The sequence below is a fragment of the Musa acuminata genome, chromosome BXJ1-8 (genome assembly GCF_036884655.1).
Source record: "Musa acuminata AAA Group cultivar baxijiao chromosome BXJ1-8, Cavendish_Baxijiao_AAA, whole genome shotgun sequence".
Classification (NCBI taxonomy): domain Eukaryota; kingdom Viridiplantae; phylum Streptophyta; class Magnoliopsida; order Zingiberales; family Musaceae; genus Musa; species Musa acuminata.
In genome coordinates this window covers 46,228,186-46,246,479 of record NC_088334.1, presented here as the reverse complement: position 1 = coordinate 46,246,479, position 18,294 = coordinate 46,228,186, and the positions used below count along the sequence as shown (strand labels likewise).

The following is an 18,294-nucleotide window of genomic DNA, read 5'->3' as shown; positions in this document are numbered from 1 at the left end:
ATTTCCATCTGATAAAATATATTATTTTTAAAAATATAAATACTAATTTTATATAAGCCACTAAATTTTAAAATATATTAATATTATTAATGATAAATTTGATCCATACATAAAATATTATTTTATATAATTGGTTCCACCATAGGCTATGTGAGAAATTAGACATTACTTTTAGATAATTTTTTCAATCTGCATGGATCTATGACCCATTTAAGTGACACAAATATCTTAGTTAGTTAATATTTTTTTCATAAAAATTATAGGATGAATTCTCGAGAAAAAAAATCTAAATATGAGAATTTATCTAGAGCACTCCAATTTTAAAAAATTCTCGTATAGTATTTTTTTTCGTAAATAATAATTTTGCCCCTAACCTTTATAAGACCCATTAACGTCTTGCATCACTTATCGATCACCTCTGCACATTGCCTCTGTGTGTGTGCATGAGGTGATGATAGGGTTCGACAATGGCCAACCATAAGGTAAAGGGGGGGTGGTCCTGCATGGGTGGCTAGGTTTAGTGTTACGAGCAATAATAGCAGACCTCGTGTGAAGGCTATGGGTAGCATAACAATAGCTATGTGCGACAAGGTCCTCACGTGAGGGTTGTGAGCGATAATAACACTTACATCGCATCTTTTCTCACGCAAGGTTATGGGTAAGCCTTGTAGAGGAGGGGCTAACGCGATCAACATAAGTAGTAGCAACCCTTGCACGAGGGTTACAAGCGACAGTATAAGGTGGAGACGATGATGGATCTAACATAAATAAGTAATTTTTTAAACTTGCTAAGGGTAAAATGATTTTTTCATACAAAGGTGCTTTGCTAGAAACTCTAAAACTTTGGAGCTTTTTCTAAAAATTCATCCATATATTTATAATATTTTTTTAAAAAAATAAAAGATGATTTTTTAAAGAAAAATACTCCCATTTTGATTTTTTTTTCAAATGATGTTCCTAATTTATAAGATACCCAAACAATTTTTTAAAAAAATTATTTATTATAGTATTTTGGTCTATTATAATATTTTAGCCACCACAACAAAAAATACTACAGAGTCAACTTGAAGACATTGTAAATGAGTTAAATAGAAGAATCAAAACAACACCATATTAAAAACAAAAAACTTGTTATAATGTTTTAGTTATAATAATAAAAATATTATAAGACCTACTCGAAAAAACTGTAAATGATCTAAATAAACTTCTAATATCAACCAGACCAACTACAAACTTAAAACCTAAAAATATGGTATCATACATAGTTTTTTTCAATAACCTTTACAATATTTTAGTATCTTAATAAAATATTATAAATATGATTAAAAATACTATAAACGAGCTAAATAGAAATGTCGTAATAGTTTAAATCTGGTAAAAAAAAGGGACAAAAAAATTTAGAGGTATTTAAAAGATTTTTTAAATTAGGGATACTATATGAAAAAAAAAGGGAATACTTTTAGGAAATGTAAAAAAAAAAAGCATTTTCTGAGAAAATCGTTCAAAACAAAACTATAAGAAAACAGCAGAAAAAAGACAGCTCAGCTTCACCGGCAACTGAAAGCCACCACACAAACACACACACACACACATACACACAACAGAGAGCAATAATAAAATACCACATCGACGATTGCCTTAAAAGAGCAGCTAAACGGATGGGGTTTGAATCCAACCGTTCCCACACCGGAGAGCGCACCCAATAAATGACAATGGCCGCTGCGGCAATCACCGCTTCGCTCATTGCACCGCGGCTCTCCTACGCCTCCTCCTCCACCTTTGCTTGCCCTCGCCGCTACTCCGCTGCGGTCCTCTGCTTCGCTCGGCTGCGGCGTCCCCCCTCCGCCGCCGCCTTCCGCCGCCGGCGCCTTGGTCGCACGGGACACTCCACCGCTGCCGCCGCCGCCACCACTCGCGCCACTCTCGGGCTCACGAAGCCCGCCGCCGTTGAGATCCCTCAGGTCTTCTCTTTCTGCCTCTCGCTGTCGATCCCCACCCGGAGTCTCGGCAATTTGTTTTCTTTCGCGGGTCTCCCATTGCAGATGTTCGATGAAATGACTGGCGTTTCTGAACATAAAAGTTATGTTTTTTATCCGGCTTTGTAGTTGGATATGCTCCTTCATTTGGATCTTCAATCTTTGAGCTTTCCTATCTCTCCGAAAAGATCAATCTTTCTATATTTTGTTTAATAGATGGGTTCATTTGTCTTCTTTTGGAATGGATTTCTGGGATGAGTTCATCTATTCCAACTCCTGTTCAAAGTAAAGGAAACTTTAAAAGGATAAGCTATAGTTAGTCATCAGGCATTTACCCGATCTATGGATTAGCGCATTTGGGACTCGCCGGTGACTTCCTCCCCTCGGTGGTCAGTTTTGAGTACCCGTTTCTTGGCTTTTATCTTGGATAAAGGACATAAAGGCTTGTCTTCTCAATTCTTTCTTCACAGTACAAAGAGTTTGCAGTCATTTCACCTCTTCTTTTGCTTGGAACATGCTAAACTAGAAATCTTGGGTCTTCCACTGTGCTTGTCTCCGGGCTTGTTGAAGTTGCCATTTTCTTTTATGACTCTGTTGTCATTTGGCCATCATTCTGTTCAAACTAACTAGAAATCATGGCAGTAGTTAGTTTTGTGTTCAAACTAACTAATACTTTACTGTATGTTCTTATTCTGTTCTTCGACAAGTCATAGTGGCTTTTTGGTTTGTCCTAAAATAAGGTGGTTGTATACTATTACGAGGAGCAGAATGCTTTATCTTAATTGTATTCTTCACATAAAAATTGAATCTGGAGTAATTTCCATGCGGCCCTTGCTATGAATAAAATTTACCCTTGTTATTGTTGCCAGTTAGGTGATTAAACAGCAACAACATATAGCTAGTTTCCTCTGATAGGTTCATTCTTTTAATAATTGACATCAATCGCCCAGTGTCTCTTTTTCATCATTCTGTAGATTGCGTTTGCTGCAAGGGAGTTAGATTTTGTTGAATGGAAAGGGGACATACTCACTGTTGCTGTATCAGAAAAAGATATGAAAAAGGACTCAGATTCTAAATTCGAGAATTTAGTCTTGAAGAGGCTTGATGAGAAGCTTGGTGGTATTTTGGCAGAAGCTTCCACAGAGGAGGATTTTACTGGAAAATCTGGCCAGTCTACAGTTCTCAGGCTACCTGGTTTGGGTTTCAAGAGACTAGGATTACTTGGGCTTGGGTCTCCCTCATCCAGTGTGACTGCTTACCAAGGCATTGGGGAAGCTGTTGCAGCAGTTGCAAAGGCTGCCCAAGCAAGTAATGCCGCTGTTTGTCTTGCATCACTCAATGGGATGTCAGAAGAGGCAAAACTACATGCTGCTTCAGCAATTGCATCGGGTAGATTTTCTGTTGTCTTGACCTATAATGATTTTCTTGTAATGATCTCATATATAGAAACAGTGCAACATCACTAGAAACACAACTGCTGAAACTGAAATCAGAAATAAGAAAACACTCCTTAGTTACTGAGCATTTGTTGGTTGCATTTTTGAAAAAAAAAAATTCTGACTTGTTTTTTCTTTTTTGTAGGAACTGTGCTAGGAGTTTATGAAGATAATAGGTTTAAGTCAGAGTCAAAAAAGCCACTACTTAAAACAGTGGACATCATTGGTTTTGGTTCTGGAGAACAGGTGGACCAGAAACTCAAGTATGCTACTGATGTCTGCTCTGGAGTGATTTTTGGAAAAGAGCTCGTAAATGCACCGGCAAATGTGCTTACACCTGGTTAGTGAGAAATGGTGTTGAACAGTCAATATGTGTGATTTATCTGTCTACCCTTTCACTCCTTACCCTCTTTTAGATATGAAATGGAATGTCGTACACTTAGTGACTTTTCTGACTTCCAGGGGTAATGGCAGAAGAAGCTTCAAAAATTGCCACATTGTACAGTGATGTTTTTACTGTTACCATATTAGATGCTGAACAGTGCAAAGAGTTGAAGATGGGATCATATTTAGGTGTTGCTGCTGCTTCTTCAAATCCCCCTCATTTTATCCACTTATGCTATAAACCTTTGAGTGGTGATGTGAAGAGAAAGTTGGCAATTGTTGGGAAGGGTTTAACATTTGACAGGTACATGTCTATTCCATAGAGAGGAGGGATATAGCTATTCATTACTTGCCAAAAATCTAAGTAAAAAACCTGTCAATTATTTTCTTTCATTTTTCTCTGTATTATTGATTTAAATTGTAAAATTCTCATTACAATATCTGTCATTCTATACTTCTTCAGAAATCATATAATTAAAAGCATTATCTGAAACAGTACAAAAATCTTTATTCACTGCCATTTTATTTTCACAGTGGTGGTTACAACATAAAGACTGGACCAGGTTGTTCAATCGAACTCATGAAATTTGATATGGGAGGTGCTGCAGCTACTCTTGGTGCAGCAAAAGCTTTAGGCAAAATTAAACCTCCAGGAGTTGAAGTAAGTTGATCACTCTTATACATTCGATGAAAAGGAATTGTTCCATGAAGAAGCAAACATTTTAGACATTCAGTAGTTGTTCCTGACACTAAACTATTTGTGTTTGCAGGTTCATTTCATAGTTGCTGCTTGTGAAAATATGATTAGTGGCACAGGCATGAGGCCAGGTGATATAGTCACTGCTTCCAATGGGAAGACCATTGAGGTATAACTTCTGCCCTTACATCACAGAGGTATTTAATTATTCATCTAGAGGAATTTATTCTGGTCAATATGATTGTTTATGTAGTTTTCTGATTGTTTTCCATTGAACTTTTGGCTTGTTAGTGTTTTTGAGATAACAGATCTCTTTATAGCAAAACTTTGTTAGTTGTGCTTTCCTCTAATGAGCTTGAAAGGCAACCAAAAGGTTCAAATTTTCTACCTTCCATCTAGGCACAATTGGTCTTTTGTGGCAATCCACGTCTTTTCTAGAAAGTAGAGGATTGTGAAATCCTCTATAAATCCATTGAATTTTGTGTTTTTGTGGATAAGTAACCATTGCTAGAGTTTGTTTAGTTTTAATTTTCAGACAAAAGGGACCTATAGCTTTTGATAAAAATTAGTTTTAATATTCAGATAAAAGGGACCTATCGCTTTTTATAAAAATATAAGTGTTAGTGTAGAAGATTTTCTCATCTGAGTGTTTTTAGTTTTAGGTTTTCAGGAAAAAAAGGCCTAGATTTTTTTGAAGATGCATTAGAGTTCGTGCAGAAGACTCTCATCTAAAGTTTTCCCCTCATTTCTTGCATAATGTTATAATATTTTGTTTTATTAGTAGTTTTAGCTGGTCCTATTTGTAACACTTCTGAACATGGTTGAACTGAGTCCTCTTGAATTGGAATTTGGTTGTGTAGCTAGCTACTTCTCCATGATCTGTTAGATCTGGTGCTGTGGATCTTTGTTTCTCTGGACTGCCTTCTTTATTAGATTATCTCTTCTTCTTAATAAATTGAAAAATATTGAATTAATTTCTCCTGGTATATTGTGTAAGCCTAAGCCACATCCAGATCTGTCTGATCGTATATTTGTGACATAAAATTCTTGTTCTAGTGACATTCATCGAGATAATTGATGGCTTATCTGTTTATAAATCAAAGAAATTTACATGAATATGTCAATGTCTAAAAAAAATTATGGTGTTTCAACATATAAAATTGCCTTATTTCTTAGATATGAATTATCTTCTTGGCTAATACATTTCATACAGCAATATCACCTCGGCACCTCCTATACTTTTTTTTTTTCCAGGTCAATAATACAGATGCAGAGGGAAGGCTGACACTTGCAGATGCTTTGATTTATGCTTGTAACCAAGGCATTGAAAAGGTACTGTAACATGTTATTAGTTTTATGTTCTCATTGAACTCTGCTTTCATTATCTTAATAGGTCTCATGTACTTTTGAGAGGTGGCTTCCCTAAAATTGATTATGTGGTTGCCTCATAAATTTGTTGAGCAGAGAGAATGATGAATTAAAAATTATTCTAAGGCTGATTTATTCACATCTATCTTCATATATTTATTGAATTCTTGTTCAATTGAATGAATTGATAGGTGTGGCTAGATGGTCATACATATAATTGAAGCATTTGACTTCTGAAGATACTGTTACATTTAAATTATTTACTTATTGTGTACAGATGCCATCCATTGTATCTAGACAAATAGAATGAGAAATTTATTGCATATTCTGTAAGGTCATGGTCTTTATCTTGACTATCCCATGAAACAGGATGAGTGCAACAATTCTTTGCTTCATGTTTTCTCCTACCGTAGTGTTGGAAGTAAAATTTTTCTTGATGATTATAAAAGATCAGTGCTTTATTTAAAATAAAAAAAATGTGAGACAGAAGGTTTTTCTTTTATGCTTGATACTTGGCATTTTCTTTTTGAGGCTTATATTAATTATCTCCTAATTCTGACTCAAAAAAACTTTTACGCAGGTGGTTGATCTAGCGACACTTACTGGTGCCTGTGTAGTTGCCCTTGGGCCCAGCATTGCAGGTAAAGATCCTCAATCATCACAATTGATTACCTGAAATTGTAATTTTCCCTGGTTTAATTTTTTTGGTAGTGATTGTCATCAAATGGCTAATCAAATCTGCTGATTTTATGCAACTGCCATCGTACCTGGTAAAGGAGTACATAAAGCAGAGAGTGATCTAGAAACACATTTACTTTGTGATTCTGAGCATGCAATTAGTACTAACATGTTTCCTTCTAATTTCTTCCTGATTCAGGAATATATGCTTTTATGCTTTTGAGGTGATTACATTTTGAAGGCTATTAATGTCTATTAACGGTGCTTTACTTCCTTGTGTTCTGTTTAGTATTTATAGTTAACATTCAGTTGGTCAATTTTTGGCTACAAATGGAGGGAAATTTGCAGTTAACTAGAGTTGTTTCCTATTGATTTTTTGGGTTTTATACAACCTTGCTATCCTTGAATTGGAAACCTAAAGATTAGAGCCTTTAGTTGTTTGAGTAAGCCTGTTGGTTACAGCTTGTGGTTTGATGTTGTCACAATATATAATCAGCCAGTGAGAATTGCTAGTGGTCTGTATGAAGTCAACCAACTGTTCTTTATTTTCACAGGGTTCTTCTCTCCTAATGATGATCTAGCCAAGGAGATTGTTGCAGCTTCTGAGGCCACAGGAGAGAAGTTTTGGAGGATGCCTCTGGAAGACAGCTACTGGGAGTCGATGAAATCAGGTGTTGCTGATATGGTGAACACTGGAGGTCGTCAAGGTGGAGCTATTACAGCTGCCCTTTTCCTGAAACAGGTTTAGACTAAATTACCCTTTCTCTTATGATATCCTGCCAGCCAAGACACCATTGAGGAGATGTTTGGATTATTTCTATGAATTTATAAATTACTTTATGTAGGTCTTTTAGATTTCATGCTAGTTCTTAGTGAGTTAGCGTTATCAGACTTTTTAGGTTCAATATTTAAATAAACCGCAAAGAAACTAGACCTTGAAAGTAAGACATAGGATTTGTTTATCTGAAGTTGAGCTATTGATTTTCCTTTTTGCTATAGCATCTCCAAGCAATCACATACCAACTTCTTGAAATCCTAAATTTCTATCTCAATGACATGAATTGAAAAGGAAATAAAAGCCACAAATGCTTATATGGGTTGTCAAATGAGAACCACTTGGACCAGGAAGAGCCGACACCTTTTCTTTGGAAGGAAGCATTGTAGTGGATCTGTATATATTGATTTGATTATCGCTTTTTAATAATGGTTTCATTTTGGCAATAACAATGTTCATGCAACAATGTGAAACTAGAATCCCACTTTGTTGCAGTTTGTTGATGAGAAGGTCCAGTGGCTTCATATCGACATGGCAGGACCGGTGTGGAACGATAAGAAACGAGCAGCGACTGGATTTGGTGTCTCTACTTTGATCGAATGGGTTTTGAAGAACTCTCTCTAAACAAGTTGTGATGCGGTACAATGCGACTGCTTTCCAGCTTAACAGGCCCAGCTTGGATCAGAGCATTCTGTTGATCCACTCATCAAAAAGAAGAGTTGGCAGGAAAGAAGTGATAAATTTTGGCTCTTAGTTAATAAAGTGTCTCTCAGTGCTGCATCATTTGTACTAATAATTCAAAGTCTTGTTCACAAATCTGGTCATGGCCTCTGTTTTTCAAAGATTAAACTTGGGTTTTTTTTATTAAAATGTTGCTAAGTAGCAGATGAAGATTCATGCAATATCCCAAGATTTGGCAAAATTGCACTACCTGCATCTGTGCCAAAAGAAACAATGATACAACATAATGTCTACTTTACTGATCTATGACTTGCATAAACATGTGACAGCAGCCTGTGTTCTTGATTGAAATGAAATGTGTTCTACCTTCTCATTTGAGGAGGCTTGGATATGAAGCTTTGTAACCTTATTGTATACTCTCTCCATTTCTTGTTTTATTTAGTTATTTTTGTTCTCTCTCTCTCTCTCTCTCTCTCTCTCTCTCTTTCTATATATATATATATATATATATGCAAGCATGCTTGTAAAGTGTGAAAATAACATATGTACACATTTATTAAGATTCTGGTTATTACAGTTAACATCTGTCCAAGAATCCAGATTAACCATTTAAAATAAATATCTAAAGTATATATGATGTTTCTAAGTTTCTTAATGTATTTATGTGAGTTAAAAGGTTTTTATATAGGTGAGTTCTTAGGAAAAACTATTAGTTTTAGCTTTTTCTTGAAGAGTGCCATATTTTCAAATTTTTTTACACATAGCACTCTTTTTTAAATTTCCAATTTTACTTCTCAAAATATGTAAGGAATCTCTTTTCTGTCTTTTTCAATTTTTTTGTCTTTTTTTACTTGATTTTGTTTGGTTTACATTTAGTTTAATAGATTTTAAATTGGTTCAAATAAATTTGAACAAGCTCCAAAATTTTCATATAAAAAATTATAAATATTTAACATACATGCCAACATAACTTTTAGATATTTATATTTTTAAACAATGTTCTACTATAATAATTTAGTACAATATATAATTTTTAATAAACTAAAACTATTTTTTATATTTATACATACTTAATATTATTTTAAAAATAAGGACATGGATTATATGTTTTTATGCCTTTCAGAATATTTTTCATTTTTTATAATTTTAACAAAATTTAAATTTATTTTTTAATATTATATTATATTAAGGATGATTTTTCTTAAAAGCTCACTTTTTTATTTTATTTTTTCCATGATAACACGCTCCTAATTTTGAAATCATGAAAATACATTTTTCTTTACGATCATCCCCTTTCACATTATGGATGCTACCCGTGCTTCCCCAAATTTTAATAAAAACCTTATAATTGTCGATCATGTCGTAGGTTATCGCCCTCCTTTTCTCTGCTCTATGAGGCAACGAAGACATAGATTAATAGATTATCTTGTTGTCGATAATAACATAAAAGATAACAATTATTTGGACGCCACGAGAGAGTGATGGTAGAAAGAGAAACGATGAACGCGATAGATAATATCAATGAATTTTTTAAAAAATTATATAAATTAGGGGTACTATCTAAAAAAATTTGAAAACATGGACACTATATGTAAAAAAATATTTTCTTTCAGAAAAATCGTTATATTATCAATTCAATTCAATTTATTAGTTCATTGAACAAGAGGAAAGATAAAGTAGGTGTATTTTTTGGATTTTAAAAAACAATATTGTTTTACGAAAAAAATAACCCCTCAATAATTCATCCTTTTTCTTTACACCATTCAATTTTAAGCACATCTAACAGTAATTAATTGATTCATCAGTAAGACAAAGACAAATCAAAGTACCATCTGCTCCACCACAATACAAAGACCATACTCTTCTCTCTCTTACCGAGATGACACCAGCATGGCTGAGTGTCGATGTCTTGTCGTCTCAGCAAGCGAGCACAGTATCGATGCACAATTTCCCAACACGTCTTCCTCCTCCTTTCACCATCAGCAATAGTTCCTCTTGTTCTTCCAGAAATGCCACTGATTGCTGCAAGGCAATCGAGTCCTCTTAAATCCAAGTGTTACAGATTGATCATTTGTGGAATCGATGATCCTGTCTCAGCTCATCTTTTCTGCATCAGACACTCCATGTCTCCGAGCTCATATTTTCTTCTTCCTCACTTGCTCTACTTTTCTTCATCTTCTTCATCTTCTGTGTTATAACATCATCAGCGTCACAGTTGCTTTCCATGGATGGCGAAACAGTGCAAGTCATCCATGGTTGACATGACACAACATTGCAGGCATTATTGCTACCATGTGAAGTCAATCATACATCGGCACACCCCTAATCCACAAGTGCTGAGATTACACCATAACACGACTGTTCACCCACAGAAGACGAAGTAGGGGTGGGGGGGGGGCGACGTTCAGTGTTCTAATGGTTCCAGTCCTCCTCTTGCTGGTTTCTGCCACATGCGCAGAGCCAGCAGACTGCTGCTGCTACTGCAGCTCAAGTCGTTTTCCAGTTCATGCAAGAAACATTAGCACCAACACGGCTCATACATCAGATGACTTTTGAGTCACGACCTACATTTTAATGTCTTGGCCTCTTCATCTCACCTGTTCACGGTGATGGCTACAGAACATTTTTGCTATGGCCGTGTCATTTTCCTCACTAAATGCTACCTCTCCTTGCAGCTTTTTTGATGGTCAAAGCGAGAGAAGACCAGAGAGAGAAAGAGGGAGCCATTATCCATCTTACTTAACTCTTGGAACGCAGTGGGTTTGGCGGCCGAAGCTTCCAATTGCTTCGGTTCCCGCGTTCCCGGACTACCCTTCGGTGTGGCCATCTCTCTCCCCCCCCCGCCCACAAAGGTGGAGAGAGGGACACTAAGGTCATCTTACCTTGCAGGAAGCGTTGGTGTACAGGGAGCGCCTTCATTACCTATTTGGAGAGTTGGTGATGGGGAACTGTGTGGCAATAGATTCAATGAGGGAGAGAGCGAGAGAGGCGCGGGGTAGGTGTGCGTGAGTAAAAGAGCAGAAGACATAAATACCGTCACTGTTCTTCTGCATCTTCCTTTTAAGCTCAGCGGAAGAGTGATGGAGATGGTAGAAGAGGGAGGAGAAGGGTTCTTTGCGGGAAGAGATGGTGGTCTCTTGTGCTTCCACAGGAGGAAACCAGGAGGATCACTCCGCCTACTAGTGGAAGGCAAACCGAGGCAGAAAGATGGCGTGAGTTGCAGTGGAAAAGCAGGCAGTAGCCGCTGCTGCTGCAGCAACTGAAGGCCACAAGACAATGCAGCTGAAGATGAAGATGGAGATGAAGAGACTCCGGTGAAGGTTTCCTTAGATTTTGTGTGTGCAGTGTGCGATATTGGCATACCAGGCTCAATCACTTCTTTTTTCCTTCTTTAATCTTTGCCTCCTGTTCGACATTGTTTATTGCTTCTGTTGTCTGTCTTCTCCTCTGCATTGTCCGGCCATGAACGCAATGGTGGTTCAGAAATGGTGTGTGACGGGGAAAGAGAAGGAAGGGGGACGGGGTGACAGTTGATTAGCTTTGGTAAGCTTGTCTTCTGTGGAATATCGTCTCCTGTTTTTGTTTCTTCCTATTGATTGAATCCATTGTTTTGGCCATCACTTTGGAAAACCTTAGACAACATACAACTCTCTTGGTTCTCTTCTTGTGTGTTGGAGTGTACTGAGAAATGAAAGAGGTGGAGCTCTAAGTTGCATCTGATGGCACAGCGCACCAACTCATCTTTCTTCACAGCTTTTCCTTTCGAGTGGTTTCAGCAGATGCATAGTGTGTCTTTGTGCTCATATGCCTTGGATCATACCATTGGATTCTAAGAGTTCTTCATCCCTAAACTCACCTAAAAAGTACATCAACCACCCTCTATTGATGGAGTGGATTCTGTCAGTGTTCAGATATAAAGGTTATGAGCTGTTTGTGAAGCTGATCATTTTAGAAATACATTTTCACTTTATTTAATTTGATTGGGATCAAATTGAAATTTGACTAAAACTACAGTTAAGTCGAATTAATGTTTGACTCGAGCTCTACTTAATATTATATTTAAAATAGAATATTCTCCACTAATGTGTTTAATCAATGGTGGCAATGATTGAATACTATCTATATATGAACAATTTTCGAAGATGATGAATCCTTCCTTCTCAAACGTCAGCATTCGAAAGATCTTACTCGACATACCCTCGGCATAAATCGTAATCTTATATTTAGATCGGAATCGAGCAATTAGACTCGTTAGATTCATTTGGACTCACCTCAAGCTAAGTCAACCATTTAGTTTGAATAATAACATCATGGTCAACGTTTGGGATAAATCGGATCCTGATCTTGACGTCCGCCTCGTTATAACTGGATCGGATCGGATCGGTCATATCGGATCTACCGACGGCTATAAGACTCCGCTCGAAGCGGTCATATCGCGATTTCCTCCCAAGAGTCGATCGAAGCGTCATGAGGAACCCGTGATCGGTGGGCCATCGTCGATGGACGCTCCAGATCGAGCGCTGGGCCTCCCCGGGACACCGTCGAAGCCGCACGCCTCTTAAAGAAGACCAACCTTTTCCCCAGGAAACGATTTGGGGGTGCCCGGGGGTCGTCGCCGGCGCCAAAGATCTCCACTAGCCTCGAAGCCGATTCCCGCAGATCCTTCATCCCAATCGCCGGTCAGAACCGATCCGTCCCTCTTCCCTTTCGTTCGGTTTTTCTCTTGCGTTCGGACCCATTCTTCTTCCGTCGCGTGGAAACCCTAATCTTCCAGAAAAATGCGATTTCATTTAATGTTTCTAGTATCTGCCTTTCCCTTGAGAGGCATTCTCCTTGCGAGATCCTTCATCAGGGTATTCTAGTTCCTATTTGGATTCTTTAAGTTGTTGTTCTCTTTGTATTTGGGTTGCGTGATCTCATGTTCTTACTGTAACTTTGAAGATAACTGAAGTAAAAGTAGCTTATAAGGATTAATATTTGAAGATATCAGACCTTGCTGCTGAAATGATATAGTACTTGTTACTTTGGTTCCAGATTACTGGTCCGTAATGGCTCGTCTTTATGTTGGCAATTTAGACCCCCGAACGACTGCTCGGGAGCTTGAAGACGAGTTCCGAGTGTTTGGTGTTCTTCGAAGGTAAACTCTAAAAGGTTATTGTGGGATCTTTATACCTCACAAATGAAAAAGGGCATGCATTCTTTCTTGATATAATGATGTTACTATCTGATTGTATGGGTTTCTTTCTTTATTTGATTTACCTTTCCTGTTTATTCAGCACTAAGACGAAGCAAAATAAGCCCATTTTTTAGTGTAAAATGTACTTGCCGAGCTATTTGTTTGTGCATATTTTCTGTGTTTTGTGTTTCTAAATGTGGAAACATGACAATTATATTCCTGGTTTGGTTTCTACATCATGTGCTATCTTTGCTTGTATGAGCTAATAGCATCTGGATGGAGATGGAGGAAACTTCATGTCATGATTTAGTCCAATATGCCCAATCTTAAGGTAAAAAGACCAATATGGACTCCAGGATTCACAATTTTGAATTTTGAATCATATGCCATGGTCACAGTTTTGCCTTTGTTTTGATTTAAGAATCTAGTTCCGAGGATTTAGGTCTTACGTAATTAAAGAAAAATAAAGTTATTGAAACCTTGGGCATGCCTGTGGAAAACTTGGCTTTCTGTTATATGCTATCAGTCACAAACTTCTGCAGTTTATTTAATTGAACTTTGAATAGTTGATCTTGATTATTCTATTATCTAGTTGCTTTACCTGAACTTTTCAGTGCAAAAGAATATCTTGTTTTCAGTGTGGTTGCTTTTCTATCTGTTTGCATCCTTTATTGAAATTAACATGTCTCACGTTTAGATATTTGTACAAACTGAGGTATCAAAAGCTCCAGACATCTACACTGTGTTCAGTGAGGTCAAATGTCTTCTTCGTGATGCAATTATAAAAGCAAAAAACAGTCATGCGCTTGGGTGATTCTCTTGGAACATTCTCTTGGAACTGTTTGTCTAAATAGGTGCATGGTAACGTTAAAGTTGTCTGTTGCTATTGCTTCATCTGTGTGACGTGTTGGAACTGTTTATCCTTTCTGGAACTTGTTTGCTGGTTATGGAACTATGTTTTCTCCAAAGGAAAATGTTAAAGTTTCAATACTCGTTCTTGACAACATTGCATTTTCATTTTAACATGAGTGTAAAACATGATTTCAGTAATTTTTTAAGGAAAAATGTACTAACCTTTTATTTTTGGTGCAGTGTGTGGGTTGCTAGAAAACCTCCAGGCTTTGCTTTCATTGATTTTGATGATCGGAGAGATGCTCAGGATGCAATACGTGATCTGGATGGTTTGTATCATTTTTATCTAATTAACTGTCACTAAAAAAACCTCGAACCTTATATTTTTTCAAAACATTTTTGAGTTCGTCAGAGCAGGTTTTGTACCTTGATATCAAATGGTGGTTTAAGTATGTGTATTATCATCTACGTATCTTATGCATATATACTTCTTCTTAATATATTTTTGATCTTGCATTTCTTATGAGTACAACCAACAACTGTAGATAGTGTGAAGTTTGAGGTGGACTACGGTCCCGTGGTTTTTCCCATATTGGGTTTTCCACGTTAAAAAGATTTGGTCTCACTGTGTGATTGATTTATTGCTCTATTGTTTATGCTGTGCTGATTGATATTAGCATTTTGATATCAAGTTGGTATTTTGATGAGGAACCTATTTTGATACACAAAGAGGGAAAAGAATTATTCCGCATTAACAGGTTTCTTCCCAACAAGTGGTATCAGAGCATCAGGTTGTTTGGTGCTAGTTTTCTTGTGTGATTGAAATGGAGTCAGATGGTATGATTAAATTGAACTCATCAAATTATTCCACTTGGAGGCGTCCGAGGTAACAAAGGAGTGTTTATTAAGGCATTTCAGACTTATGCCTTAATAAATTATTGCTCGTTATTCAGAGCACATTGTGTGCTGTATAGTCTAGGAAATAATTATAGTATAATCAGTTCAGTTGTGAGATACGGTGGAAGATTGGATTCTCTACTTAGATCTAGTGTATATGATGATGTCATAGATTATGTTTCACAATATAAATTTTACTAGTAATATTCTTATTTTTTGAACTCAGGCTAACTGGGAAAGAAGTGATTTTGAATATTTTCATTTTAAATCACATGTCAACTTGATTAACGTGATCGGCATGTACCAGTTTTTCTCAGGTTACCTCCAGTCTAGGGCTGTCTGAATCTGAATATTCCAAAGAATCAAGGCCTGAGCTTGACTGACTGGTTTCCAGTGTTGTCTTTTGTTAGTAGCCACTTTGCATGTCTGCTTCATTGCACTTCATGGTCTATCTCTTCAACTGCAGCAGGAGCTCCCTCATTTTTTTCTCCTTCTCTTCTTGTCCCACTGCTGTCCTTATCTTCCTCTTTTGGCTAATACAAGTTACAAACAACATTCCATTGAAGGTTTCTGATGTGAAATAATTATGTCATATTAATTAAAGAAGCAGTTATTGATCATGAAGGATGCTACCCATGTCCAATTGGATCAATGTTCTCTGTTTCTGATTTTGACCTCTTTGTTTATGTAAAACTTTATAAGAAGATTGAATCATATTTAGTCCTCATGTGTTCCAACAAACTTTGCTTTGCTATATCCTTCTTGTAGGCAAGCATGGATGGAGAGTTGAGCTGTCCCATAACTCTAGCAGCAGCCGTGGTCGTGACCGTCATGGAGGTTCAGATATGAAATGCTATGAATGTGGAGAGCCTGGTCATTTTGCACGCGAATGCCGTTTGCGAATTGGTTCCGGAGGATTAGGAAGTGGAAGGCGTAGGAGTCGGAGTCGGAGCCGAAGCAGAAGTCCCAGATATCGTCGAAGCCCAAGCTATGGTCGAAGGTAAGTAAAGATGTCAGGCAGCCACATGATTAATACTATCTAGAAATGGGTATATGACTTGTCAGTGTTGTCCTTGTGTGATATCTGCACTTTGCTTTCTTTGTTTGCTTGACCTGACAAGTTGGGTTCATTGGATTTAATGGATTTCAAGTTACTTTAGGCAAAACTTGGGAATGGTGAATTCCTAAATACCAATTTCTATATACGCTAGAATAACCCAAAGAAGGCAGCTGAGCTGCAGTACTTTAAAATTTTATTAAATGATCACCATGGAATTTAAGTACAACGGCTCCTTTAAACCATTGATGTTTGGATATGTACAAAAACAAGAGGCAAAAATACTATGGTAAAATGGATCAATCAATAAAGGAGAACGGCATTCAAAGACCAAGCTGAATACCTTGCAGATTGTAGTGCAAACAGCAAAATCTCTGTACAAGATTGTCTTGGAGGGGGTTTTCATGTGTGTAGTGGAAAATCGTGCAGATTCAAGCATTCTCCTTTTCCACCATTGATGGAGGACAGACAAGGCCTGTTTTTGCTGCCCCATGGTGAGGCATCTCCTTTATGCACGGTTTCTCCAACACAGTAGTCTTTGAGGTGAATAAGGAGAAGAGTAGAAGAGAAGTGAAACTTAGATGAGGTCTTGATGGACAGCTTTGAAGTTGCTAGTACATTTTGGGCAATTGGATCAATGGTTCTGTGATATGGAAATCATGCTTCATGTGTGGAATTTCAACTGAGATGGGGAAGAGTCTGATGAATATCTGACTTTAAAAAGAGGATCTCTGATATCTATTTTTATTTACTACAGTATAGTTGAAAATGACATGACACACAATTTACTATATGTTGATTTTATATTTGCACCTGAGGCCTACCATCATTTATGGGAACAGTAAATAGCATGCTAATTGTCTCTTCATAATAGCAAGTTGATAACAGATCCAGTTTACTAATGGGAAATAAGGAAAAGATGGTTCTGGTACTTAAGCATTATATTATCGAACTGCCTTTTTCCACTTGGCAGTGAATGAACTTGGGGACATCCATTTGTAATTGTGCTGGTTAGAACAATCTTGTTCAAGCATCAGGCCTTTCCTTTTGGACTAGGCATATGATGTTCACTATCATAGTGTTATTTTCATCTAGCACAATTGAACTGCCCTAACTTTTTCACCACAATTCCTTTAATGTTTCATTTCTGTTCTGTTGGTTATCTATAGTTTCTTACCATATGATAACACAATATTTTCAAAAGAAATCTACAACTTCTTCTTTTACATAGATTGCATATATACTCTTTTTGCATGTATCAGTTATTTGCCTTTGCTTCTACTTGTTGTTGCTTCAGTATATATTGAAGGAATGATCAACTTTTGAGCCAGCTAGGCCAATTTGAAAGGTTTCTCCAAAGGCATTATTGCAGAAAAATATGCGATGGCTGCTGCTCCAACTTAAACTTTTTTGCAGTTTTACCTAAATTCTTTACAAAATATTGAGAGCAATTTTACAAAAACATGAACTTTTTTTTTGCAATTTTACCGATAACAAAATGACCTATTTAACTAGTTGTTATCAAGTTCATGATTTAAAATTGTGATCTGATGCTGATCCTATTTATTGTTGACATGCTGATTCTCAAATTACTTCACTATTGTTCTAATGTGGATAATTTTTATTTGTAAAGGAGTTATAGTCCTCGTGATCGCTCCCCTAGACAGCGTAGTCCATCACCTCGTAGGCGTAGTTATAGCAAGTCTCCTGATGATGATCGTCATCGTTCTGAATCGCCACATACTAATGGGTAAGGTCCAAATCCTCTTTCTTATTTAAATACATAGCAGCTATCTTTTCAGAGAAAAGGTTTGGTACTATGGTAAGGTTGCACCATTGCAACCTGGATGATCTAGTCCGAGTCACAAAAACTTGTTTTCTTACAAAGATTTGTATGTTAACTCCCTCAACCCCACAATGGTGGGAGTCTTGTGTGGATGTTTTTTTATTGTGTCGGTTGCTACATATCTTTTAGTGTTGATTATTGTTTTCTCTTGAAATTTTGATTTCAGATATAGGCGTAGCAGGAGCTGAGAACGGTTTATGTGGTTAGATGCCTCCCTGTGTGAGCGGTTGCTCTTTGGGCTTTTGTCGAAATGAATTGTCTTCTATTTGATCAACACTTGACATCTTGAATTTGGATAAGTCTCTTTGAACTTTATCTACCTTATACATGTCTTTCATCAAACATCATGGACATGTGGTATTTAGTTAAGTAGTAGGCAATGATGTTACTAGGATGGTAAATTACAACTAAACTATATATGTTCTTTTTTTTGTGTGTCGAGGAGGCGAGATCCTGCTTTAACAACTTGCC

The 18,294-nt window shown here is 36.9% G+C and overlaps 2 protein-coding genes across 2 annotated transcripts; both read left to right on the top strand.

Annotated features, from left to right (window-relative positions):
• The first annotated feature begins 1,637 nt into the window (after positions 1–1,637).
• Positions 1,638–8,301, top strand: LOC135588234 (leucine aminopeptidase 1-like). Its single transcript, XM_065080271.1, has 10 exons — positions 1,638–1,961; positions 2,951–3,365; positions 3,558–3,752; positions 3,875–4,100; positions 4,331–4,457; positions 4,567–4,662; positions 5,748–5,825; positions 6,442–6,502; positions 7,094–7,281; positions 7,810–8,301. The coding sequence occupies exons 1-10, from the start codon at positions 1,707–1,709 to the stop codon at positions 7,936–7,938; spliced, it is 1,770 nt and encodes a 589-aa protein (XP_064936343.1). The 5' UTR covers positions 1,638–1,706; the 3' UTR covers positions 7,939–8,301.
• A 4,215-nt stretch (positions 8,302–12,516) lies between these two features.
• LOC103996328 (serine/arginine-rich splicing factor RSZ21A) lies at positions 12,517–18,288 on the top strand. The gene is made up of 6 exons (XM_018830755.2): positions 12,517–12,674; positions 13,030–13,132; positions 14,264–14,352; positions 15,689–15,920; positions 17,611–17,727; positions 17,990–18,288. The coding sequence occupies exons 2-6, from the start codon at positions 13,044–13,046 to the stop codon at positions 18,009–18,011; spliced, it is 549 nt and encodes a 182-aa protein (XP_018686300.1). The 5' UTR covers positions 12,517–12,674; positions 13,030–13,043; the 3' UTR covers positions 18,012–18,288.
• The last annotated feature ends 6 nt before the right edge of the window (positions 18,289–18,294 follow it).

Excerpts from the sequence above, each read along its gene's own strand:
- LOC135588234 (XM_065080271.1), top strand. The coding sequence starts at position 1,707 with ATGACAATGGCCGCTGCGGCAATCACCGCTTCGCTCATTGCACCGCGG. Across the intron at positions 4,101-4,330 it reads AAGGGTTTAACATTTGACAG|TGGTGGTTACAACATAAAGA; the intron begins GTACATGTCTAT and ends TTATTTTCACAG. Across the intron at positions 4,663-5,747 it reads CCAATGGGAAGACCATTGAG|GTCAATAATACAGATGCAGA; the intron begins GTATAACTTCTG and ends TTTTTTTTCCAG.
- LOC103996328 (XM_018830755.2), top strand. The coding sequence starts at position 13,044 with ATGGCTCGTCTTTATGTTGGCAATTTAGACCCCCGAACGACTGCTCGG. Across the intron at positions 14,353-15,688 it reads TGCAATACGTGATCTGGATG|GCAAGCATGGATGGAGAGTT; the intron begins GTTTGTATCATT and ends TCCTTCTTGTAG. Across the intron at positions 17,728-17,989 it reads GAATCGCCACATACTAATGG|ATATAGGCGTAGCAGGAGCT; the intron begins GTAAGGTCCAAA and ends TTTTGATTTCAG.